The sequence below is a fragment of the Hyla sarda genome, chromosome 12, assembly GCF_029499605.1.
Source record: "Hyla sarda isolate aHylSar1 chromosome 12, aHylSar1.hap1, whole genome shotgun sequence".
NCBI classification, from domain to species: Eukaryota; Metazoa; Chordata; class Amphibia; order Anura; family Hylidae; genus Hyla; species Hyla sarda.
Genome location: NC_079200.1, coordinates 1,423,087 through 1,450,902, shown reverse-complemented (window position 1 = coordinate 1,450,902; position 27,816 = coordinate 1,423,087). Strand labels below are relative to the sequence as shown.

At 50.2% G+C, this 27,816-nt stretch overlaps 1 protein-coding gene across 3 annotated transcripts; it reads left to right on the top strand.

The window, feature by feature from the left end:
- The first annotated feature begins 554 nt into the window (after window positions 1-554).
- TP53INP2 (tumor protein p53 inducible nuclear protein 2) lies at window positions 555-26,481 on the top strand. 3 transcript variants are annotated; one of them, XM_056548603.1, is made up of 5 exons: window positions 555-724; window positions 21,062-21,320; window positions 22,695-22,781; window positions 22,860-22,992; window positions 23,772-26,481. In XM_056548603.1, the coding sequence occupies exons 2-5, from the start codon at window positions 21,203-21,205 to the stop codon at window positions 24,019-24,021; spliced, it is 588 nt and encodes a 195-aa protein (XP_056404578.1). In that variant the 5' UTR covers window positions 555-724; window positions 21,062-21,202; the 3' UTR covers window positions 24,022-26,481. The 3 variants fall into 3 exon arrangements, with proteins under 3 accessions (XP_056404578.1, XP_056404576.1, XP_056404579.1); XM_056548601.1 differs by having other exon boundaries at window positions 22,695-22,992; XM_056548604.1 differs by lacking the exon at window positions 22,695-22,781 and having other exon boundaries at window positions 559-724.
- Window positions 26,482-27,816: the final 1,335 nt, after the last annotated feature.

Below are 27,816 nucleotides of genomic sequence, written 5' to 3'. Positions count from 1 at the left end.
TAGCAGGTGGTTATTATTATACACAGTATATGGATATATAGAGTGTAAGCTCCTGTGACCAGGGTCCTGTATAGATTATATATATATATATATAGAGTGTAAGCTCCTGTGATCAGGGTCCTGTATAGATTATATATATATATATAGAGTGTAAGCTCCTGTGATCAGGGTCCTGTATAGATTATATATATATATATATATATATAGTGTAAGCTCTTGTGACCAGGGTCCTGTATAGATTATATATATATATATATATATATAGTGTAAGCTCCTGTGATCAGGGTCCTGTATAGATTATATATATATATATAGTGTAAGCTCCTGTGATCAGGGTCCTGTATAGATAATATATATATATATATATATATATATATATATATATATATATATATATATATATATAATCTGGACTATGAGGGGTTAATCCTCGCGGAATCCCTTATATAATAACAATAGAGATGAGTCTAATAATAATCCAACCGGGGGCGGGGCCTCCGCGATGACGTCACCTCAGTCTACATTCCCCGCCCCGCCTCCTCCTGCCGTGTAGACCGCAGAGTGGTGACGTGTGCGGTGGGCGGGGCCGGTGGGTGTGACGTCGCTGTCAGCTGTTGAGGCCGTTGTTCTGATGATTGAGCCGGCAGATCGTTCAGTCACCGCCGCCGCATCTACCTCAGTGACCGCCGCGTCTGTCCAGCGCCCTGGAGTGACCGAGCGCACGGTAAGAGCTGTGTATATACCGGGGCCTGGGGTGTCCTCTGACCCTCCGGAGCTCCTCCTGGCAGAGCTGGGGCTGAGGGGCTAATATCTGGTCATTTTCCTTCATTTCCATCTTTATCGCGATAAAACCCGTCAGTGACGTCAGCAGCAGATGTTGTGATAGGTGACAATGGACACGGGGGGGGGGGGGGGAGAGAGGAGGAGGGAGGGTCCTGTTGTTATCATCCAACCCATCCCCCCCCCCCCTGCTGCTGCCCTCTAGTGTCCGGCTCTGATCCTGTCTTCTTGCTGGTCCTTGTAGTTCTCCTCTAGTGTCCGGGCTCTGATCCTGTCTTCTTGCTGGTCCTTGTAGTTCTCCTCTAGTGTCCGGGCTCTGATCCTGTCTTCTTGCTGGTCCTTGTAGTTCCCCTCTAGTGTCCGGGCTCTGATCCTGTCTTCTTGCTGGTCCTTGTAGTTCTCCTCTAGTGTCCGGGCTCTGATCCTGTCTTCTTGCTGGTCCTTGTAGTTCCCCTCTAGTGTCCGGGCTCTGATCCGGTCTTCTTGCTGGTCCTTGTAGTTCTCCTCTAGTGTCCGGGCTCTGATCCTGTCTTCTTGCTGGTCCTTGTAGTTCTCCTCTAGTGTCCGGGCTCTGATCCTGTCTTCTTGCTGGTCCTTGTAGTTCTCCTCTAGTGTCCGGGCTCTGATCCTGTCTTCTTGCTGGTCCTTGTAGTTCTCCTCTGGGGTCAGGGTTCCCCTGTTCTGTAGAGGTCACCCCCCTTCCCCCTCTTCCTCGGCCGTCACTATGTAAATCTATAATCCGGGGGGGGGGGGGGGGGGGGGAATCATCTGCCGGTTATCTCAATCCTTCCATGGAAATCTGCATGGATCACGTCAACTCCACAAGATCCTCTACCTCCTGTGTAGTAAGGGGTTAATTGTGCCCCCCCCTTTATGCTCTATGTGTTGGGTGTGAAAGGGTTACTGTCTCCCGCCTTCCCTTCTGTGTAGTAATATGGCACTCCCCTATGGTGCTCCTGACAGTCTCCTGTCTTCCCCTGTTACAGTAAAGGGTTAATATAATCCCAACCCACCAACGCAGTCTGTGAACATGAAAGGTTACTTTCTCACATCTACCCTCCTTATTAGTAATGGGTTAATAGTCCCCTCCCCCCTTGCGATCTCCATATTGGAGTGAAAAGGGTTACTGTCTCCTGTCTTCTCTCTCATGTAGTAATTAAAACTACAACTCCCAGCATGCCCGAATAGCCATCGGCTGTCAGGGCATGCTGGGAGTTGTAGTTTTGCAATAGCTGGAGGTCCGCAGTTTGGAGACCACTGTCCTATACAATGAGTGGTGCAGTCAGAGCATGCTGGGAGTTGTAGTTGTGTGACATCTGGAGGTCCGCAGTTTGGAGACCACTGTCCTATACAATGAGTGGTGCAGTCAGAGCATGCTGGGAGTTGTAGTTGTGTGACATCTGGAGGTCCACAGTTTGAAGACCACTGACCTATACAATGAGTGATGCAGTCAGGACATGCTGGGAGGTTTTGCAACAGCTGGATGCACAATGGGAAAACACTGCAGTAAGGGGTTAATAGTAGTGTTCGTCCCCCCCACCCTTCCAGTCATCAATGTTCTCTATGTGAGTTACTGTCTCCTCGTATAGAAAAGGGTTAATATTATCCACCCCCCCAATAGCATTCTCTGTGCTGTACGTGAAAGGGTTAATGTCTCCCACTCATGTAGAAAAGGGTTAACATTCCCACCCCCCATAACGTTCTATATGCTGTATGTAAGTGGGTCACTGTCTCCCGCTCGGCGCAGTACGGATGAGGAGACTCCTGCCGGTGACATGTAACATTTTGCGTTGTGTATTCACTCAGATCTGATGTCACTTTTCCTCGCGTTTTCGTCGCCTCTGACACCATTAAGTTATAAACAGAAAAGTAGGAGAAAAGTTATGGGAGGAGCTAAACAAATGAGTGGGAGGAGTCACCGGACGCATGTAATAATCGTAATAAACAACATGGCGGATGTTATGGGACTCTCGGCCGGAGACGCTTCTATTTCCGTGGACAGGGTCCGCCTCATGTTTCCGATCACTCTCATCTGCATATGACATTGGACGCCGCGCCCCAGCCTGTCCTCCGCTGAACCCCCCGAGAGGAGCTGAGAATAGCGCTGACATTGTGGGGTTAACGGTCCGGCTGTCAAGGGGTCTTGTAGATCAGTATGAGAAGGGTTAAACATGTATCCCGTTGAAGTTGTGTAATGTATCCATAGCTGGGATGAGAAGGGTTAATAAAGTATCCATAGCTGGGATGAGAAGGGTTAATGAATGTATCTATAGGTGGGTTGAGAAGGGTTAATAATGTATCCATAGCTGATATAATAAGGGTTAATAATGTATCTGCTGCTGGGATGAGAAGGGTTAATAATGTATCCGCTGCTGCGATGAGAAGGGTTAATAATGTATCCGCTGCTGGGATGAGAAGGGTTAATAATGTATCCGCTGCTAGTATAATAAGGGTTAATAATGTATTCGCTGCTGCTATGAGAAGGGTTAATAATGTAGCCATAGCTGCTGGGATGAGGGGTTAATAATGTAGCCATAGCTTCTGGCATGAGAAGGGTTAATAATGTATCCGCTGCTAGTATAATAAGGGTTAATAATGTATTCGCTGCTGGGATGAGAAGGGTTAATAATGTGTCCGCTGCTAGTATAATAAGGGTTAATAATGTAGCCGCTGCTGGGATGAGAAGGGTTAATAATGTAGCCATAGCTGCTGGCATGAGAAGGGTTAATAATGTAGCCATAGCTGCTGGCATGAGAAGGGTTAATAATGTAGCCATAGCTGCTGGCATGAGAAGGGTTAATAATGTAGCCATAGCTGCTGGCATGAGAAGGGTTAATAATGTAGCCATAGCTGCTGGCGTGAGAAGGGTTAATAATGTAGCCATAGCTGCTGGCGTGAGTAGGGTTAATTCTGGCTGTATTAGTTGCACATTCCTTCCTGTAAAGTAAATATGTGAGGACGACACCCGAGATTCTAGAAACTGAAGAGATGTTTATATACAATGTAGAGACTGATATGGCGGCACAGAGCGGGGAGACAGTGTAGAGACTGTGTGTGTGTGGCCGGTACAGAGTAGAGACTGTGTGTGTGGCGGGTACAGAGTAGAGACTGTGTGTGTGTGTGGCCGGTACAGAGTAGAGACTGTGTGTGTGTGGCGGGTACAGAGTAGAGACTGTGTGTGTGTGGCCGGTACAGAGTAGAGACTGTGTGTGTGTGGCGGGTACAGAGTAGAGACTGTGTGTGTGTGTGTGGCGGGTACAGAGTAGAGACTGTGTGTGTGTGTGTGGCGGGTACAGAGTAGAGACTGTGTGTGTGTGTGGCGGGTACAGAGTAGAGACTGTGTGTGTGTGGCGGGTACAGAGTAGAGACTGTGTGTGTGTGGCGGGTACAGAGTAGAGACTGTGTGTGTGTGTGTGTGTGTGGCGGGTACAGAGTAGAGACTGTGTGTGTGTGTGTGGCGGGTACAGAGTAGAGACTGTGTGTGTGTGTGGCGGGTACAGAGTAGAGACTGTGTGTGTGTGTGTGGCGGGTACAGAGTAGAGACTGTGTGTGGCGGGTACAGAGTAGAGACTGTGTGTGTGGCGGGTACAGAGTAGAGACTGTGTGTGTGTGGCGGGTACAGAGTAGAGACTGTGTGTGTGTGTGGCGGGTACAGAGTAGAGACTGTGTGTGTGTGTGTGGCGGGTACAGAGTAGAGACTGTGTGTGTGTGTGTGGCGGGTACAGAGTAGAGACTGTGTGTGTGTGTGTGGCGGGTACAGAGTAGAGACTGTGTGTGTGTGTGTGGCGGGTACAGAGTAGAGACTGTGTGTGTGTGTGTGGCGGGTACAGAGTAGAGACTGTGTGTGTGTGGCGGGTACAGAGTAGAGACTGTGTGTGTGGCGGGTACAGAGTAGAGACTGTGTGTGTGGCGGGTACAGAGTAGAGACTGTGTGTGTGGCGGGTACAGAGTAGAGACTGTGTGTGTGTGGCGGGTACAGAGTAGAGACTGTGTGTGTGTGTGTGGCGGGTACAGAGTAGAGACTGTGTGTGTGTGTGGCGGGTACAGAGTAGAGACTGTGTGTGTGTGGCGGGTACAGAGTAGAGACTGTGTGTGTGTGTGTGGCGGGTACAGAGTAGAGACTGTGTGTGTGTGTGGCGGGTACAGAGTAGAGACTGTGTGTGTGTGTGTGTGGCGGGTACAGAGTAGAGACTGTGTGTGTGGCGGGTACAGAGTAGAGACTGTGTGTGTGTGTGGCGGGTACAGAGTAGAGACTGTGTGTGTGTGTGGCGGGTACAGAGTAGAGACTGTGTGTGTGTGGCGGGTACAGAGTAGAGACTGTGTGTGTGTGTGTGTGGCGGGTACAGAGTAGAGACTGTGTGTGTGTGTGGCAGGTACAGAGTAGAGACTGTGTGTGTGTGTGTGGCGGGTACAGAGTAGAGACTGTGTGTGTGTGGCGGGTACAGAGTAGAGACTGTGTGTGTGTGTGTGGCGGGTACAGAGTAGAGACTGTGTGTGTGTGTGGCGGGTACAGAGTAGAGACTGTGTGTGTGTGTGGCGGGTACAGAGTAGAGACTGTGTGTGTGTGTGGCGGGTACAGAGTAGAGACTGTGTGTGTGTGTGGCGGGTACAGAGTAGAGACTGTGTGTGTGTGTGGCGGGTACAGAGTAGAGACTGTGTGTGTGTGGCGGGTACAGAGTAGAGACTGTGTGTGTGGCGGGTACAGAGTAGAGACTGTGTGTGTGTGTGGCGGGTACAGAGTAGAGACTGTGTGTGTGTGTGGCGGGTACAGAGTAGAGACTGTGTGTGTGGCGGGTACAGAGTAGAGACTGTGTGTGTGTGTGGCGGGCACAGAGTAGAGACTGTGTGTGTGTGTGTGGCGGGTACAGAGTAGAGACTGTGTGTGTGTGTGGCGGGCACAGAGTAGAGACTGTGTGTGTGGCGGGCACAGAGTAGAGACTGTGTGTGTGTGTGTGTGTGGCGGGCACAGAGTAGAGACTGTGTGGCGGGTACAGAGTAGAGACTGTGTGTGTGTGTGTGTGTGTGGCGGGCACAGAGTAGAGACTGTGTGTGTGTGTGGCGGGTACAGAGTAGAGACTGTGTGTGTGTGTGGCGGGCACAGAGTAGAGACTGTGTGTGTGGCGGGTACAGAGTAGAGACTGTGTGTGTGTGTGGCGGGCACAGAGTAGAGACTGTGTGTGTGTGTGGCGGGCACAGAGTAGAGACTGTGTGTGTGTGTGTGGCGGGCACAGAGTAGAGACTGTGTGTGTGTGTGTGGCGGGCACAGAGTAGAGACTGTGTGTGTGTGTGGCGGGTACAGAGTAGAGACTGTGTGTGTGTGTGGCGGGCACAGAGTAGAGACTGTGTGTGGCGGGTACAGAGTAGAGACTGTGTGTGGCGGGTACAGAGTAGAGACTGTGTGTGGCGGGTACAGAGTAGAGACTGTGTGTGGCGGGCACAGAGTAGAGACTGTGTGTGGCGGGTACAGAGTAGAGACTGTGTGTGGCGGGTACAGAGTAGAGACTGTGTGTGTGGCGGGCACAGAGTAGAGACTGTGTGTGTGTGTGGCGGGCACAGAGTAGAGACTGTGTGTGTGTGTGTGGCGGGCACAGAGTAGGGACTGTGTGTGGCGGGTACAGATTTTTCCGTTAATATAATATATAATGTCACATCTTTCGTTCCTCACTCACTGTCATTGATCTTCTCACCTAGAAGCTGATTGGTCACTGTGTGATAACCCCGCCTGTTTTGTTCTATTAATTATAATAGTGGTGACAAGGTGATGTCAGAGCTGTCACTGCTATTATGGGGCCCCTGAGAGCCCCTCCATGGTGCACAGGTGTGTCTCATTCTCTATATTTCAGGGGGTGGGACCAGAGCTGAAATGTTTTCCAGCAGTACTCACAAAGGGACTTCCTTTCCTTTACTTCTCTGGCCAATCAGAGCACCTACTCCTCACTGCTATACCATGACATAGTGTACTGGAGTGAACACTACTATAGATGTCTATGGGGAGGAAGGGGTTACTAATGTGCTATGTGAGCAGAAAGAAGCACTATATTATCACAGCAAGGCAGGAGTTAAATCATAGAAGCAGCCCTGGTCTAAGCATTGAACTGTTGATGATGACAAGCTACTAAAAAAGGACAGCGGCTGAGAACTTTATGGGTGGCCAGAGAGAAAATGGAAACCTGGGTTTACCTTTCAGGCACAGTCTGGACCCTCTGGAGGAGGCAGACCAGCTCACATATAAAGAATGTTCAAAATTCTGCGCTAACCAGTCTTATAATGTATCTTTATGGGAGGCGGAGCTTTGTTGCTTAGATATAGATAACAATGATAAACTTCTGTATGCACACAGCCACCACTAGGGGGAGCTTCCTGTGTAATGTCTATAAATGCAATAGTTTAGTGTTTCCCAAACAGCGTGCCTCCAGCTGTTGCAAAACTACAACTCGCAGCATGCCCAGAGAGCCAAAAGCCTGTCTGGCTGCTTTAGGCTGCACGCGGACCACGTTTTTGTTGTTGTACAGTGGTATTTGGCACAGTTGGGGGTAATGTTGGGGCTGTACAGAGGTATTTGGCACAGTTGGGGGTAATGTTGGGGTCGCACAGTGGTATTTGGTACAGTCGGGGGTAATGTTGGGGTCGCACAGAGGTATTTGGTACAGTCGGGGGTAATGTTGGGGCTGTACAGAGGTATTTGGTACAGTCGGGGGTAATGTTGGGATTGTACAGAGGTATTTGGTACAGTCGGGGGTAATGTTGGGGTTGTACAGAGGTATTTGGTACAGTCGGGGGTAACGTTGGGGTTGTACAGAGGTAATTGGTACAGTCGGGGGTAATGTTGGGGCTGTACAGAGGTATTTGGTACAGTCGGGGGTAATGTTGGGATTGTACAGTGGTATTTGGTACAGTCGGGGGTAATGTTGGGGTTGTACAGAGGTATTTGGTACAGTCGGGGGTAATGTTGGGGTCGCACAGTGGTATTTGGTACAGTCGGGGGTAATGTTGGGGTCGCACAGAGGTATTTGGTACAGTCGGGGGTAATGTTGGGGTTGTACAGTGGTATTTGGTACAGTTGGGGGTAATGTTGGGATTGTACAGTGGTATTTGGTACAGTCGGGGGTAATGTTGGGGTTGTACAGAGGTTTTTGGTACAGTCGGGGGTAATGTTGGGGTCGCACAGTGGTATTTGGTACAGTCGGAGGTAATGTTGGGGTCGCACAGAGGTATTTGGTACAGTCGGGGGTAATGTTGGGGCTGTACAGAGGTATTTGGTACAGTCGGGGGTAATGTTGGGATTGTACAGTCGGGGGTAATGTTGGGATTGTACAGTGGTATTTGGTACAGTCGGGGGTAATGTTGGGGTTGTACAGAGGTATTTGGTACAGTTGGGGGTAATGTTGGGATTGTACAGTGGTATTTGGTACAGTCGGGGGTAATGTTGGGGTTGTACAGAGGTATTTGGTACAGTCGGGGGTAATGTTGGGATTGTACAGTGGTATTTGGTACAGTCGGGGGTAATGTTGGGGTCGCACAGAGGTATTTGGTACAGTCAGGGGTAATGTTGGGGTTGTACAGAGGTAATTGGTACAGTCGGGGGTAATGTTGGGGTTGTACAGAGGTATTTAGTACAGTCGGGGGTAATGTTGGGATTGTACAGAGGTATTTGGTACAGTCGGGGGTAATGTTGGGGTTGTACAGAGGTATTTGGTACAGTCGGGGGTAATGTTGGGGTTGTACAGTGGTATTTGGTACAGTCGGGGGTAATGTCAGGGTCGCACAGAGGTATTTGGTACAGTTGGGGGTAATGTTGGGGTTGTACAGAGGTATTTGGTACAGTCGGGGGTAATGTTGGGGTTGTACAGTGGTATTTGGTACAGTCGGGGGTAATGTCAGGGTCGCACAGTGGTATTTGGCACAGTCGGGGGTAATGTTGGGGTTGTACAGTCGGGGGTAATGTCGGGGTCGCACAGTGGTATTTGGTACAGTCGGGGGTAATGTTGGGGTCGCACAGTGGTATTTGGCACAGTCGGGGGTAATGTTGGGGTCGCACAGTGGTATTTGGCACAGTCGGGGGTAATGTTGGGGTTGTACAGTGGTATTTGGTACAGTCGGGGGTAATGTTTGGGTTGTACAGTGGTATTTGGTACAGTCGGGGATAATGTCGGGGTCGCACAGTGGTATTTGGTACAGTCGGGGGTAATGTTGGGGTTGTACAGAGGTAATTGGTACAGTCGGGGGTAATGTTGGGATTGTACAGAGGTATTTGGTACAGTCGGGGGTAATGTTGGGGTTGTACAGAGGTAATTGGTACAGTCGGGGGTAATGTTGGGGTTGTACAGTGGTATTTGGTACAGTCGGGGTTAATGTCAGGGTCGCACAGAGGTATTTGGTACAGTTGGGGGTAATGTTGGGGTTGTACAGAGGTATTTGGTACAGTCGGGGGTAATGTTGGGGTTGTACAGTGGTATTTGGTACAGTCGGGGGTAATGTCAGGGTCGCACAGAGGTATTTGGTACAGTCGGGGGTAATGTTGGGGTTGTACAGAGGTATTTAGTACAGTCGGGGGTAATGTTGGGATTGTACAGAGGTATTTGGTACAGTCGGGGGTAATGTTGGGGTTGTACAGAGGTATTTGGTACAGTCGGGGGTAATGTTGGGGTTGTACAGTGGTATTTGGTACAGTCAGGGGTAATGTTGGGGTTGTACAGAGGTATTTGGTACAGTCGGGGGTAATGTTGGGGTCGCACAGTGGTATTTGGTACAGTCGGGGGTAATGTTGGGGTCGCACAGAGGTATTTGGTACAGTCGGGGGTAATGTTGGGGTTGTACAGTGGTATTTGGTACAGTTGGGGGTAATGTTGGGATTGTACAGTGGTATTTGGTACAGTCGGGGGTAATGTTGGGGTTGTACAGAGGTTTTTGGTACAGTCGGGGGTAATGTTGGGGTCGCACAGTGGTATTTGGTACAGTCGGAGGTAATGTTGGGGTCGCACAGAGGTATTTGGTACAGTCGGGGGTAATGTTGGGGTTGTACAGTAGTATTTGGTACAGTCGGGGGTAATGTTGGGGCTGTACAGAGGTATTTGGTACAGTCGGGGGTAATGTTGGGATTGTACAGAGGTATTTGGTACAGTCGGGGGTAATGTTGGGATTGTACAGTGGTATTTGGTACAGTCGGGGGTAATGTTGGGGTTGTACAGAGGTATTTGGTACAGTTGGGGGTAATGTTGGGATTGTACAGTGGTATTTGGTACAGTCGGGGGTAATGTTGGGGTTGTACAGAGGTATTTGGTACAGTCGGGGGTAATGTTGGGGTTGTACAGAGGTATTTGGTACAGTTGGGGGCAATGTTGGGATTGTACAGTGGTATTTGGTACAGTCGGGGGTAATGTTAGGGTCGCACAGAGGTATTTGGTACAGTCAGGGGTAATGTTGGGGTTGTACAGAGGTAATTGGTACAGTCGGGGGTAATGTTGGGGTCGCACAGAGGTATTTGGTACAGTCGGGGGTAATGTTGGGGTCGCACAGAGGTATTTGGTACAGTCGGGGGTAATGTTGGGATTGTACAGAGGTATTTGGTACAGTCGGGGGTAATGTTGGGGTTGTACAGAGGTATTTGGTACAGTCGGGGGTAATGTTGGGGTTGTACAGTGGTATTTGGTACAGTCGGGGGTAATGTCAGGGTCGCACAGAGGTATTTGGTACAGTTGGGGGTAATGTTGGGGTTGTACAGAGGTATTTGGTACAGTCGGGGGTAATGTTGGGGTTGTACAGTGGTATTTGGTACTGTCGGGGGTAATGTCAGGGTTGCACAGTGGTATTTGGCACAGTCGGGGGTAATGTTGGGGTCGCACAGTGGTATTTGGCACAGTCGGGGGTAATGTTGGGGTCGCACAGTGGTATTTGGCACAGTCGGGGGTAATGTTGGGGTCGCACAGTGGTATTTGGCACAGTCGGGGGTAATGTTGGGGTCGCACAGTGGTATTTGGCACAGTCGGGGGTAATGTTGGGGTCGCACAGTGGTATTTGGCACAGTCGGGGGTAATGTTGGGGTCGCACAGTGGTATTTGGCACAGTCGGGGGTAATGTTGGGGTCGCACAGTGGTATTTGGCACAGTCGGGGGTAATGTTGGGGTCGCACAGTGGTATTTGGCACAGTCGGGGGTAATGTTGGGGTCGCACAGTGGTATTTGGCACAGTCGGGGGTAATGTTGGGGTCGCACAGTGGTATTTGGCACAGTCGGGGGTAATGTCGGGGTCGCACAGTGGTATTTGGCACAGTCGGGGGTAATGTTGGGGTCGCACAGTGGTATTTGGCACAGTCGGGGGTAATGTTGGGGTCGCACAGTGGTATTTGGCACAGTCGGGGGTAATGTTGGGGTCGCACAGTGGTATTTGGCACAGTCGGGGGTAATGTTGGGGTCGCACAGTGGTATTTGGCACAGTCGGGGGTAATGTCTGGGTCGCACAGTGGTATTTGGCACAGTCGGGGGTAATGTTGGGGTCGCACAGTGGTATTTGGCACAGTCGGGGGTAATGTTGGGGTTGCACAGTGGTATTTGGCACAGTCGGGGGTAATGTCTGGGTCGCACAGTGGTATTTGGCACAGTTGGGGGTAATGTTGGGGTCGCACAGTGGTATTTGGTACAGTCGGGGGTAATGTTGGGGTCGCACAGTGGTATTTGGTACAGTCGGGGGTAATGTCTGGGTCGCACAGTGGTATTTGGCACAGTTGGGGGTAATGTTGGGGTCGCACAGTGGTATTTGGCACAGTTGGGGGTAATGTTGGGGTCGCACAGTGGTATTTGGCACAGTTGGGGGTAATGTTGGGGTCGCACAGTGGTATTTGGTACAGTCGGGGGTAATGTTGGGGTCGCACAGTGGTATTTGGCACAGTTGGGGGTAATGTCTGGGTCGCACAGTGGTATTTGGCACAGTCGGGGGTAATGTTGGGGTCGCACAGTGGTATTTGGCACAGTTGGGGGTAATGTTGGGGTCGCACAGTGGTATTTGGTACAGTCGGGGGTAATGTTGGGGTCGCACAGTGGTATTTGGTACAGTCGGGGGTAATGTTGGGGTCGCACAGTGGTATTTGGTACAGTCGGGGGTAATGTCTGGGTCGCACAGTGGTATTTGGCACAGTTGGGGGTAATGTCTGGGTCGCACAGTGGTATTTGGCACAGTCGGGGGTAATGTTGGGGTCGCACAGTGGTATTTGGCACAGTCGGGGGTAATGTTGGGGTCGCACAGTGGTATTTGGCACAGTCGGGGGTAATGTCTGGGTCGCACAGTGGTATTTGGCACAGTTGGGGGTAATGTTGGGGTCGCACAGTGGTATTTGGTACAGTCGGGGGTAATGTCTGGGTCGCACAGTGGTATTTGGCACAGTCGGGGGTAATGTCTGGGTCGCACAGTGGTATTTGGCACAGTTGGGGGTAATGTCTGGGTCGCACTGTGGTATTTGGTACAGTCGGGGGTAATGTTGGGGTCGCACAGTGGTATTTGGCACAGTCGGGGGTAATGTTGGGGTCGCACAGTGGTATTTGGCACAGTTGGGGGTAATGTTGGGGTCGCACAGTGGTATTTGGTACAGTCGGGGGTAATGTCTGGGTCGCACAGTGGTATTTGGCACAGTCGGGGGTAATGTCTGGGTCGCACAGTGGTATTTGGCACAGTTGGGGGTAATGTCTGGGTCGCACTGTGGTATTTGGTACAGTCGGGGGTAATGTTGGGGTCGCACAGTGGTATTTGGCACAGTTGGGGGTAATGTTGGGGTCGCACAGTGGTATTTGGCACAGTTGGGGGTAATGTCTGGGTCGCACAGTGGTATTTGGCACAGTTGGGGGTAATGTTGGGGTCGCACAGTGGTATTTGGCACAGTCGGGGGTAATGTTGGGGTCGCACAGTGGTATTTGGCACAGTCGGGGGTAATGTTGGGGTCGCACAGTGGTATTTGGCACAGTCGGGGGTAATGTTGGGGTCGCACAGTGCCGAGCTCCATTGTGTGAAATCCCCTGGAGGAACCCTGTTTGGAAAACACTGCAATAATTAAACAATATAAGATTCTCCCCCTAGTGGTGTCAGCTGGAATTTCCTCATGTTTTGTTCATGCAGAGGGTTTGGAGCTCTGTATCAGAGAATATTTCTATAAATATATAGTCTGACATTGTCGCAACGCTGGACGTTTCCTTCTTGGACGGAGGACACAGGCAGCAAGAAGGTTAATTCTGCCCCCCGGACTCTATATTTAGTTGCTGTAACCTTGTGGACTCTGCTGAGCGCCGCTCGGGACATCGTGTACTTTACCTAATCAGCTCTCCGCCGGGAACAGAGGCATCATGGGGGACACAATGGAGCTCGGCACTGTGCGACCCAAACATTACCCCCGACTGTACCAAAAACCACTGTGTGACCCCAACATTACCCCCGACTGTACCAAATACCACTGTGGGACCCCAACATTACCCCCGACTGTACCAAATACCTCTGTACAACCCCAACATTACCCCCGACTGTACCAAATACTACTGTACAACCCCGACAGTACCAAATACCACTGTGTGACCCCAACATTACCCCCGACTGTACAAAAAACCACTGTACAACCCCAACATTACCCCCGACTGTACCAAATACCACTGTGCGACCCAAACATTACCCCCGACTGTACCAAATACCACTGTGCGACCCAAACATTACCCCCGACTGTACCAAATACCACTGTGTGACCCCAACATTACCCCCGACTGTACCAAATACCACTGTGGGACCCCAACATTACCCCCGACTGTACCAAATACCTCTGTACAACCCCAACATTACCCCCGACTGTACCAAATACTACTGTACAACCCCGACAGTACCAAATACCACTGTGTGACCCCAACATTACCCCCGACTGTACAAAAAACCACTGTACAACCCCAACATTACCCCCGACTGTACCAAATACCACTGTGCGACCCAAACATTACCCCCGACTGTACCAAATACCACTGTGCGACCCAAACATTACCCCCGACTGTACCAAATACCACTGTGTGACCCCAACATTACCCCCGACTGTACCAAATACCACTGTGGGACCCCAACATTACCCCCGACTGTACCAAATACCACTGTGGGACCCCAACATTACCCCCGACTGTACCAAATACCACTGTGGGACCCCAACATTACCCCCGACTGTACCAAATACCACTGTGGGACCCCAACATTACCCCCGACTGTACCAAATACTACTGTACAACCCCAACATTACCCCCGACTGTACCAAATACCACTGTGTGACCCCAACATTACCCCCGACTGTACCAAATACCACTGTGTGACCCCAACATTACCCCCGACTGTACCAAATACCACTGTGCGACCCAAACATTACCCCTGACTGTACCAAATACCACTGTGCGACCCAAACATTACCCCCGACTGTACCAAAAACCACTGTGTGACCCCAACTTTACCCCCGACTGTACCAAATACCACTGTGGGACCCCAACATTACCCCCGACTGTACCAAATACCTCTGTACAACCCCAACATTACCCCCGACTGTGCCAAATACCACTGTGTGACCCCAACATTACCCCCGACTGTACCAAATACTACTGTACAACCCCAACATTACCCCCGACTGTACCAAATACTACTGTACAACCCCAACATTACCCCCGACTGTACCAAATACTACTGTACAACCCCAACATTACCCCCGACTGTACCAAATACTACTGTGTGACCCCAACATTACCCCCGACTGTACCAAATACCACTGTGTGACCCCAACATTACCCCCGACTGTACCAAATACTACTGTACAACCCCAACATTACCCCCCGACTGTACCAAATACCTCTGTACAACCCCAAAAATACCCCCGACTGTACCAAATACCACTGTGCGACCCCAACATTACCCCCGACTGTACCAAACACCACTGTAAAACCCCAACATTACCCCCGACTGTGCCAAATACCACTGTGCGACCCCAACATTACCCCCGACTGTACCAAACACCACTGTACAACCCCAACATTACCCCCGACTGTACCAAATACCACTGTACAACCCCAACAATACCCCCGACTGTACCAAATACCACTGTACAACCCCAACATTACCCCCGACTGTACCAAATACCTCAGTGTAGAACCTGATGACACTCTGTGCCCCATATGTTGCCCCTCCTCTGTTCTATACATTGCAGACAGGTCTCCATAGGGGCAGCAACTACAACTCCCATCATCCCTCCTACACGGACAGAACAGGGAATTATGGGGGATTGGGGAACATCAGGGGGGGGGGTCTGTGCGACCCCCACATTACCCCTGACTGTACAAAATACCTCTGTACAACCCCAACATTACCCCAGACTGTACCAAATACCTCTGTACAACCCCAACATTACCCCCGACTGTACCAAATACCTCTGTACAACCCCAACATTACCCCAGACTGTACCAAATACCTCTGTACAACCCCCAACATTACCCCCGACTGTACCAAATACCACTGTACAACCCCAACATTACCCCCAACTGTACCAAATACCACTGTACACCCCCAACATTACCCCCGACTGTACCAAATACCTCTGCACAACCCCAACATTACCCCCGACTGTACCAAATACCTCTGCACAACCCCAACATTACCCCCGACTGTACCAAATACCTCTGCACAACCCCAACATTACCCCCGACTGTACCAAATACCTTTGTACAACCCCGACATTACCCCCGACTGTACCAAATACCTTTGTACAACCCCGACTGTACCAAATACCTCTGTACAACCCCAACATTACCCCAGACTGTACCAAATACCACTGTACACCCCCAACATTACCCCCAACTGTACCAAATACTACTGTACAGCCCCAACATTACCCCCGACTGTACCAAATGCCTCTGCCTAACCCCAACATTACCCCCGACTGTACCAAATACCTCTGTATAGCCCCAACATTACCCCCGACTGTACCAAATACCTCTGTACAACCCCGACAGTACCAAATACCTCTGTACAACTCCAACATTACCGGACTGTACCAAATACCTCTGCACAACCCCAAAATTACCTGCCTGTACCAAAAACCTCTGCACAACCCCAACATTACCCCCCGACTGTACCAAAAACCTCTGTACAACCCCAACATTACCCCCCGACTGTACCAAATACCACTGCACAACCCCAACATTACCCCCCGACTGTACCAAATACCTCTGTACAACCCCAACATTACCCCCGACTGTAGCAAATACCACTGTACAGCCCCAACATTACCCCCGACTGTACCAAATACCTCTGTACAACCCCAACATTACCCCCGACTGTACCAAATACCTCTGTACAGCCCCAACATTACCCCCGACTGTACCAAATACCTCTGTACAGCCCCAACATTACCCCCGACTGTACCAAATACCACTGTACAGCCCCAACCTTACCCCCGACTGTACCAAATACCACTGTACAGCCCCAACATTACCCCCGACTGTACCAAATACCACTGTACAGCCCCAACATTACCCCGACTGTACCAAATACCTCTGTACAGCCCCAACATTACCCCCGACTGTACCAAATACCTCTGCACAACCCCAACATTACCCCCCGACTGTACCAAATACCTCTGCACAACCCCAACAATACCCCCGACTGTACCAAATACCTCTGTACAACGACTGTACCAAATACCTCTGTACAACCCCAACATTACCCCCGACTGTACCAAATACCTCATTGTAGAACCTGATGACACTCTGTGCCCCATATGTTGCCCCTCCTCTGTTCTATACATTGCAGACAGGTCTCCATAGGGGCAGCAACTACAACTCCCATCATCCCTCCTACACGGACAGAACAGGGAATTATGGGGGATTGGGGAACATCAGGGGGGGGTCTGTGCGACCCCAACATTACCCCTGACTGTACCAAATACCTCTGTACAACCCCAACATTACCCCAGACTGTACCAAATACCTCTGTACAACCCCAACATTACCCCCGACTGTACCAAATACCACTGTACACCCCCAACATTACCCCCAACTGTACCAAATACTACTGCACAACCCCAACATTACCCCCAACTGTACCAAATACTACTGTACAGCCCCAACATTACCCCCAACTGTACCAAATACTACTGTACAGCCCCAACATTACCCCCGACTGTACCAAATACCTCTGTACAACCCCGACAGTACCAAATACCTCTGTACAACCCCAACATTACCCGACTGTACCAAATACCTCTGCACAACCCCAACATTACCCCCGACTGTACCAAATACCTCTGTACAACCCCAACATTACCCCCGACTGTAGCAAATACTACTGTACAACCCCAACATTACCCCCGACTGTAGCAAATACCTCTGCACAACCCCAGCATTACCCCCGACTGTACCAAATACCTCTGTACAACCCCAACATTACCCCCGACTGTACCAAATGCCTCTGCACAACCCCAACATTACCCCCGACTGTACCAAATACCTCTGTACAACCCTGACAGTACCAAATACCTCTGTACAACCCCAACATTACCCGACTGTACCAAATACCTCTGCACAACCCCAACATTACCCCCGACTGTACCAAATACCTCTGTACAACCCCAACATTACCCGACTGTACCAAATACCTCTGCACAACCCCAACATTACCCCCGACTGTACCAAATACCTCTGTACAACCCCAACATTACCCCCGACTGTACTAAATACCTCTGTACAGCCCCAACATTACCCCCTGACTGTACCAAATACCTCTGTACAACCCCAACATTACCCCTGACTGTACCAAATACCTCTGTACAACCCCAACATTACCCCCGACTGTAGCAAATACTACTGTACAGCCCCAACATTACCCCCGACTGTACCAAATACCTCTGTACAACCCCAACATTACCCCCGACTGTACCAAATGCCTCTGCACAATCCCAACATTACCCCCGACTGTACCAAATACCTCTGTACAACCCCAACATTACCCCCGACTGTACCAAATACCACTGTACAGCCCCAACATTACCCCTGACTGTACCAAATGCCTCTGTACAGCCCCAACATTACCCCCCAACTGTACCAAATGCCTCTATACAACCCCAACATTACCCCCCGACTGTACCAAATACCATTGTACAGCCCCAACTTTACCCCCCAACTGTACCAAATACCTCTGCACAACCCCGACAGTACCAAATACCTCTGTACAACTCCAACATTACCCGACTGTACCAAATACCTCTGTACAACCCCAACATTATCCCCGACTGTACCAAATACCTCTGTACAGCCCCAACATTACCCCCCGACTGTACCAAATACCTCTGTACAACCCCAACATTACCCCTGACTGTACCAAATACCTTTGTACAACCCCAACATTACCCCTGACTGTACCAAATACCTCTGTACAACCCCAACATTACCCCCGACTGTAGCAAATACCTCTGTACAACCCCAACATTACCCCCGACTGTAGCAAATACTACTGTACAACCCCAACATTACCCCCGACTGTAGCAAATACTACTGTACAGCCCCAACATTACCCCCGACTGTAGCAAATACCTCTGCACAACCCCAGCATTACCCCCGACTGTACCAAATACCTCTGTACAACCCCAACATTACCCCCGACTGTACCAAATGCCTCTGCACAACCCCAACATTACCCCAGACTGTACCAAATACCTCTGTACAACCCCAACATTACCCCCGACTGTACCAAATACCTCTGTACAACCCCAACATTACCCCCGACTGTACCAAATACCTCTGTACAACCCCAACATTACCCCCGACTGTACCAAATACCACTGTACAGCCCCAACATTACCCCCGACTGTACCAAATGCCTCTGTACAGCCCCAACATTACCCCCCAACTGTACCAAATGCCTCTGTACAGCCCCAACAATACCCCCGACTGTACCAAATACCACTGTACAACCCCAACATTACCCCTGACTGTACCAAATACCTCTATACAACCCCAACATTACCCCCCGACTGTACCAAATACCATTGTACAGCCCCAACATTACCCCCCGACTGTACCAAATACCTCTGTACAACCCCAACATTACCCCTGACTGTACCAAATACCTCTGCACAACCCCGACAGTACCAAATACCTCTGTACAACCCCAACATTACCCGACTGTACCAAATACCTCTGCACAACCCCAACATTACCCCCGACTGTACCAAATACCTCTTTTCAACCCCAACGTTACCCCCGACTGTACCAAATACCACTGTACACCCCCAACATTACCCCCGACTGTACCAAATACCTCTGTACAACCCCGACTGTACCAAATACCTCTGTACAACCCCAACATTACCCCCGACTGTACCAAATACCTCTGTGCAACCCTGACATTACCCCCCGACTGTACCAAATACCACTGTACACCCCCAACATTACCCCCGACTGTACCAAATACCTCTGTACAACCCCGACTGTACCAAATACCTCTGTACAACCCCAACATTACCCCCGACTGTACCAAATACCTCTGTGCAACCCTGACATTACCCCCCGACTGTGCCAAATACCTCTGTACAGCCCCAACAATACCCCCGACTGTATCAAATACCTCTGTACAATCCCAACAATACCCCCGACTGTATCAAATACCACTGTACAACCCCAACATTACCCCCGACTGTACCAAATACCACTGTACAACCCCAACAATACCCCCGACTGTACCAAATACCCCAGTGTAGAACCTGATGACACTCTGTGCCCCATATGTTGCCCCTCCTCTGTTCTATACATTGCAGACAGGTCTCCATAGGGGCAGCAACTACAACTTCCATCATCCCTCCTACACGGACAGAACAGGGAATTATGGGGGATTGGGGAACATCGGGGGGGGGGGGGGGGGGGGTCTGGTGTCTGGTGTCTGGCAGTGTCAGGCTCAGATATTTCCCTGTAAGGTGAGTAGTACAGACTGTCCGAGCCGCCCGGGTCAGATTATCGCCGTCCGTATGGTTAACCCCTTATTGTGCGGTCTGTAGATAATCCGGTCTGGAGAGTCTTGTCCGCCGGGGGATTCTGTGCCGGCTCAGACATTAAGGAGATTAGCGCCGCTCGCTGTTTGTCCTGAAGGGAAGACGCCAATGTACTGTGTCCATAGAGGGGGCTCGCTGCCGTAGTGTGGGGTCCGTGTATCCTCCGCCCTGTATATATACTGTATTGTGGGGTCTGTGTATCCTCCGCCCTGTATATATACTGTATTGTGGGGTCTGTGTATCCTCCGCCCTGTGTATATACTGTATTGTGGGGTCTGTGTATCCTCCGCCCTGTATATATACTGTATTGTGGGGTCTGTGTATCCCTCCGCCCTGTATATATACTGTATTGTGGGGTCTGTGTATCCCTCCGCCCTGTATATACACTGTATTGTGGGGTCTGTGTATCCTCCGCCCTTTATATATACTGTATTGTGGGGTCTGTGTATCCTCCGCCCTGTGTATATACTGTATTGTGGGGTCTGTGTATCCTCCGCCCTGTATATATACTGTATTGTGGGGTCTGTGTATCCTCCGCCCTGTATATATACTGTATTGTGGGGTCTGTGTATCCTCCGCCCTGTATATACACTGTATTGTGGGGTCTGTGTATCCTCCGCCCTTTATATATACTGTATTGTGGGGTCTGTGTATCCCTCCGCCCTTTATATATACTGTATTGTGGGGTCTGTGTATCCTCCGCCCTGTATATATACTGTATTGTGGGGTCTGTGTATCCCTCTGCCCTGTATATACACTGTATTGTGGGGTCTGTGTATCCTCCGTATCCCTCCTGTTTAGTTGATCACATGGGGCGTCCTCCTCAGACTACTGACATCACAAGTTATAAGCTCCTTACTCCTCGGCTGCCAATCAAATCCGACCTTTTCCCTATGGAAGTTTATGCAATGAAAAGGTCGGATCTGGCAGCCGGGAAGTGGAGCAGAATGCCTGGTACTGGCCCGAATGTAGCGGCTGGGTGACTAATGTTTGGACATCAAAGCCCCCCCCCCCGTATAACATGGATACGCCCACATCCCATTTAGGACATATGCCAATGGATATGCCACCATGGAAGGACATATCATGAACCATCTGTATGTGTGAGAGCACAGGGATGGGCTCTAGCTGCAGTATATACCAAGACTGTATAAAGCTTTGGGTGTGAGTGCATTGTGTCCGGCGGGTTTCCCTGACATGTCTTCCTCATACTCCTCATCTGATTAATAGTTGTCATATCTCTCGTTGCAGGATTTTTGTATCTAAGCCATACAGAAGCCTCATGTTTACAAATCCTCCAGTGGGAACCTGCTGACCCCGCACGCCGCCTCCGCCTCTTGTTTACACCCTCCGACCTCCATAACCTCCAGCGCCTCCACCGCTCCCTTCACCATGTTCCAGCGCTTCACCCGACTGTTCTTCAGCGAGGGACCGGCCGCCGATCCCATAGAACCAAAAACGTTTGTATCGGAGGAGGAAGACGATGGCTGGCTGATCATTGACATCCCAGGTAAGGGCCGCAGGGTTGTCCTCCGGGGGTGTCTGGCAGCGGCCGCTCTGTGTGACGGGGACATTATCTCATTTATCGGCCCCGCAGTCCTCGGCTTCCATAGAAGTCGCAATAGTTCCCACTGGATATTTCTCAAGTATTTGCACAATTGTAGCTTCAGGTCCCCGGACACTTCACTAGAACGAGCGCAATAGTGCAGAGCGCTGCGGGATCTAAGGGAGGACTCCACTTTACCAGAGCAGACGTCTGGGGACACCCTCCGGGTACTGGCTCCAAAAGCAGGACCGGGACTAATCACTGAAGGGACCCCTGGAGCAGAATACAAAATGCGGGGGGTCCTCACAAGATTTAGGGACTTTACTATTTGGGTGACTATCTGCACTTTATGCTGAATAGTCAAATGGGTGGGAACTAAGGGGGCGGGATTAGGATCTTCAAATTAGACTAAGGGGGTGGGATTAGATCTTCATATCAGACTAAGGGGGCGGGATTAGGAGCTTCAAAATTATACTAAGGGGGTGGGATTAGGATCTTCATATCAGACTAAGGGGGCGGGATTAGGAGCTTCATATCAGACTAAAGGGGTGGGATTAGGATCTTCATATCAGACTGAGGGGGCGGGATTAGGAGCTTCATATCAGACTAAGGGGTGGGATTAGGATCTTCATATCAGACTAAAGGGGTGGGATTAGGATCTTCATATCAGACTGAGGGGGCGGGATTAGGATCTTCATATCAGACTAAGGGGTGGGATTAGGAGCTTCAAATCAGACTAAAGGGGTGGGATTAGGATCTTCACATCAGACTAAGGGGGCGGGATAAGGATCTTCATATCAGACTAAGGGGGTGGGATTGGGAGCTTCATATCAGACTAAAGGGGCGGGATTAGGATCTTCAAATCAGACTAAGGGGCGGGATTAGGATCTTCATATCAGACTGAGGGGGCGGGATTAGGAGCTTCAAATCAGACTAAGGGGGCGGGATTAGGATCTTCATATCAGACTAAGGGGGCGGGGATTGGGAGCTTCATATCAGACTAAAGGGGCGGGATTAGGAGCTTCATATGCCCACCCCCTAAACCTAATATATTCTCCAATTTATTAATAAAGTTCCCGCCCATCTGACTATTCAGTAAATAATGCAGATAGTCCCCCTAAATCTCGGGGACCGGGGGTCGTGGCACTGTTGGGATGGGGACCCTGGGGGCGGAGTTTGGGGGTCGGTGATTATATAGACACTTATATGTTGTCTATGATGATTCTGTGACTAATGACCTCCCCATCCTTTCTCCCATCCCCCATCTTCTCCCTAACACTGTGTGTGTGCTCCTCCATCTCCCTCCTCCCCCCTAACGTGACCCCTCGGCCATATCAGATAGCTTTACCTTAACCTCCAGCGGGGAGGATGTGACGGACAGCCCCGCCTCCAGCCCGCTGCCGCACTCCCTGGGCGAGCGCATCGGTTGGTCCATCCCCCCCCACCCTCCCCAGTCGATGGACGAGAGCTGGTTTGTTACCCCTCCCCCCTGTTTCACTGCAGAGGGTCCCGGCCACAATGCGGTGGGGAGCAGTCCGCTGGAAGACCTCCTGATCGAGCACCCCAGCATGTCTGTCTACATCACCAGCGACAGCATCGTGGTGGAGCGAGACGCCGAGGAGACCGCCAGGGACAGGTACGAGTCACAAAAGGTGTTCTCCAAACAGGGTGCCTCCAGCTGTTGCAAAACTACAACTTTGTCTGTCCAGGCATGCTGGGAGTTGTAGTTTTGTAACAGCTGATTGGCCTCAGTTTGAAGACCACTGCACTAAGGGACGATATGAGAGGGAAGCCTTAATTTACCTTTCATGGACAGTGTAGATCCTCTGGAGGAGGCAGATAGGCCTTTAGCAGTCCAGCATGCTGGGAGTTGTAGTTGTGCAACAGCTGGAGGCTCACGATTTGAAAAACACTGGTCTACTCCATTCTACTTCTAGAACACATTGGGGGGATGTTAGAGACACGTTGTCGTGCTCTGGAATCTCCTGTAATGGATAATGGTATGGTCCATGGAGGGATTAGCATTTAAAGGGGACCTGTCATGCTGCCTGAACCATGGTGGTCCGTAATGGTGTCGCCCGTCTCCATAGCAGGTATAGGGAGAAATCTAACAATATGGGGCAGGGAAAGCAGCTGGGGGGCCGTTCACGATTCAGGCAGCATGAAAGTGATGACCGATTCACAACCAGGGTGCCTCCAGCTCAGCTGTTACAAAACTACAACTCCCAGCATGCCCAGACAGCCAAAAGTCTGCCCGCCTTCTCCAGAGGATCCACATTGTCCCTGAAAGGTAAATCAAGACTTTCCTCTCATCTCAGTTTGTTACCTTTGCACCCTGGTTGGGAAACACTATAAAATGTCGCTGACTACGTTTTGTTACATCACAGAATAACCTCTGACTCCCTTCCCCCGCAGATCTCCGTCCAGAACCAGAGTGGAGCGTCGCACCCCCCACCATGCCACCTCCGTTACTGCCAAAGCCGCCATCTTAGGAAAAGTAGGTCAAGTCTCAAGGATCCAACGCGCCAAAGCTATGGTGGACAAACGCAAGCTGGGACGTAAAAATCTACAAAGGCAGAATCTGGCGCGGGAATTCCAGGGTCGCAATATGGTGCGGCACCGCAATTATCTGTGCCAACCCAAACAGCGCCAGTGCAACCACTGAACTCACCTGTAGCTTGTTTACATGAACACGGGCATTATCTCTACCCAGAATCCTCCTGTCCTGCCTCGTGGGTTGGCAATACCGTCTCTTCTTTTCCCCTCCCCCACCCTAAGCACAAGACCACCCGTCCTCTCTGTACATACCCAATGCCAGGGCTACATAGACTCTATTATTAGGGGAGAAGGTACCTCCCCCCGAGGCAATATATTTATTTCTGTATCCTCACATGTATTATGGCCGCCCCTGTGCCCGTCCCTATATATGTGTCCTGGTTTATCCCTGTTTTCTATATAAGCCCTAAACTATAACGGTCGAAGGTTTGAAGTGTCGCAATGAGTGAGCGGCCGTATGATCCAGCAACAAGATCATCCATTAGAATTACCAAACGAGAAATCAAGTCCCCCCCCCCCCCCCCTTCTTTCCCCACATGGTAGAGTCCGACCCCTATACACTGAGTACATAGTATGGCTGGTAATAAGAGAACGCGCAGAGCTTCACTAACCGCAGGGACCTGCAATGCTTGGCACCAGCAGAAGGGGGCGCAGGTTGACGATAGTGAGTGGACGTAGATAAACGGGAGGCGCGAAGGGAATTTGGGGCAGGAAAGGTAAAAAGGACGAGTCTGTGTAACGGGAATAAGGAAGAGATGAGGGCGGAGCCTGCGGCTGCTGTGTGAAACGGTTAATCTCATAACATTTTAATCTATTTATTGATACATTTTTACAGTTTTAAATGGTTTTAATAAGTTATCTGCCCTCCCCCTCCGTGAAACAGCGCCACTACTGCCCCATAGGCTGCGCCGGGTATTGCAGCTCAGCTTTATCACTGGAATGGAGCTGATCTGATAAGACACCGGCTGTGGACCAGCGTTTTACAACCAGTGGCCTTCAACAACTCCCAGCATGCCCAGACAGCAAAATGCTGCTGAGTTAAGAAGGAATCCTTGATTTACCTTTCAGGGACAGTGTGGATCCTCTGTATGAGGCAGACAAGCCATTGGCTGTATGAGCATTCTGGGAGTTGTAGTTTTGCAACAGCTGAAGGCTCACTGGAAACACTCTCCTAGAGACAGCTCCCAGCATGCACAGACAGTCCAAGGCTGCCGAGATAAGAAGGAAGCCTTGATTTACCTGTCAAGGACAATGTGGATCCTCTGGAGGAGGCAGATAGACCTAAGGCTGTCTGGGTATTTGTAGTTTTCCAATAGCTGAAGGCACCCTGGGTGGGGGGAGACACTGTGGTCGACAAAGGGGGCGCTGTTTCTAGAGGATAAGAGGATTAATCCTGGACTCACAGCAGCCGCACGTCTCGCGGGGTCCGCACTGTCCGAGGAATCAGGATGCGGCCACATATCCCATGGCGGGCCCATCCCCCTCCGACGTGCGGCCTGATGGGGGGAGCAGAGGGTCGAGCATTGCATGTCCCTCCTGTACTCAGGACAGGAGACTTGATTTCTAACCAATCAGATGTTAGCTGCCATTCTGGAAGGGGAGGGGCTAAGAATGGTGGGCGGGATCAGATCGCTGGTCATGGACGATCCCAGCGCCATTTATTATCCACCAGGATCGGCAGACGACTCCTCGGATTCATCTATATCCATCACTGTTCACTTCGCCTTCTAACAACCGTAAACCTTGCGGCGCCGAGCGCAGAGACGGTATAACGGACAGCGTTACGTTTTTTTCTTCTATTTAACCCCGTCCTCCCCACAGGCCTGTATATAATCGCTCACAAGGTGCTGACTACTTGGCGTGTACATATTTCCGAAAACTATGACGCATGTGTGAGTATTTGGCGACATTGTTTGTTTGTTCCACAATATGCGCGGGTCATGTGATGGTCCGCCGCCCTCGCGGCCACCATAGACGTTCTGCTTAGTTTTAGATGATTGATGTGTCGTGTGCGTACTTCAGTGTGGACTCAGGGACCTATCAGCTAGTGAGGAAGCGTGACGTGAAGCCAACCATCCCCGCCGCACCGCGCCGGCAGCCATTTTGTGTCCATTGATCTTACCTTGTTGGAGTCTGTACGTGGCGGTTTTCAGTGGCAGACGTTTTGCTAACCCCCTCTGGCACTGAACGGGCGGCCATTTTCTCAAGGGAGACGATACGTTTTTTGTTTTATTCATCCGTCTGTTTTTTTTTGTGTTACCGGCGCCGTCATATCCGCGTTCTGTGCGATCAATGATCCTAAATACCACGACGTGTATCCGTGGAGCTCCTGCTCAAGTCCGGATTCAGACGACCGTAATGGGGACGCGATTCTCTGCCCAACTGCAGCGCTGATAATCCCAACCGCGAGCGCCACGGAGATTTAGCATCAGCGACGCTTCCAGTTCGGGTTGTTATGGCTGCTGGGCCTGGATCTGAATCTATAATACAAGCGCAAAAACGTGGTATTCTGGGCCGGGCGCCACCTCTGAGACAGGGGTGTGACATCATGACCACGCCCCCTAGTGACATCACACCACGCCCCCTCTATTCATGTCTATGGGAGGGGGCGTGACGATAGTCACGCCCCCTCCCATAGACATGAATGGAGGGGGTGTGGTGTGATGTCACTAGGGGGTGTGACCATCATGTCCTTGTCTTGGAGGCAGCGTATATAATCTCCATCAGGTCCGGGAATTGCGCTTTATTTGACCGCGGTTTCAGCGTTTTTCTACCCCTGAATATTGCGTCTTTTACCCTTTTCGGTGAATGTTTTATATATTTTCTGTTATTGTGCTTCCCCTTTTTTTGTTTATGTTCGTATTTAGTGTGACGCAATAATAAAGGCGCCGACTTCTCTCTAAGCCGCGTTCACGTGCCGCAATTCCGCACAAATTCTGCTCAACAAAGTTTGTTCTGCAAATTCGGCCGAAAAAGATTTAGCTAATTTTGCATAATAAGACCTAGGAATCGCATTGAAGCAAATTTTGGCGAATTCCTCACGAATTTTCGAGCAGAAATATTTCGCCCCTGGACGTGGCACAAAATTTCCAGCAGGTGATGTTGGATGCGATTCCTCGGTCCTATTCACGCAGCGAAGATTCTGCCGCAGGAATTCCCGATTTGACGTCTTGAAATTTCAAAAAAAAAATTTGAAAGCTCAGAAATTCCACTGGAATTTCCCAAAACTTTGAAAGATTCACACTTTTGGATGCGGAATTTGTGCGGGATGGCGGAAACTCCACCGTGTGAACAACGCAAAAAAATTTAAGAATTTTTAAATGACATTTTAGAAAATCCTGATCAAGAAAAGTCAGAAAATTTGGTAAAAAAACCGTAATGTAAATTATCGAAAACTGAAAAGTGATATTTATAACGTTATTACGGTGCGTGTATTATTATCTCCTCCCACATCGTCGCTGCGACTAATCTATAATATATAGAAATAAATCCCCGATCCCGTTAAGAAACATAAATACAGTAATTACAAAAAAATCTAAGAAATGTATAAAAATCTGTAATATATCTATAAGTTATAATGAACATTAATATTATTTTACAATCATCGCTATAATCTATAATAAAATGTATTCAGGGAACGGTCACACGTAACGTATCCGCTGCTCTCCATGTTGTGTCCAACAGCAAAACCGCCGCGGATACGGTAGGCGTTAAAGTTCGCTTATAGCGGTGTTTTCCAAAGAGTCTGTCCCAGCTGTTGCAAAACTACAACTCCCAGCATGCCCGGGCAACCGAAGGCTGCTGAGATGAGAGAGAAGCCTTGATTTTCCTTTCAGGGACAGCATGGATCCCCTGAAGGAGGAAGACAGGCAAATTGACTCTCTGGGCATGCTGGGAGTTGTAG

Coding starts and splice junctions, on each gene's coding strand:
- TP53INP2 (XM_056548601.1), top strand. CDS start 21,203: ATGTTCCAGCGCTTCACCCGACTGTTCTTCAGCGAGGGACCGGCCGCC. Junction 21,321..22,694: donor GCTGATCATTGACATCCCAG/GTAAGGGCCGCA, acceptor CGGCCATATCAG/ATAGCTTTACCTTAACCTCC. Junction 22,993..23,771: donor GAGGAGACCGCCAGGGACAG/GTACGAGTCACA, acceptor CTTCCCCCGCAG/ATCTCCGTCCAGAACCAGAG.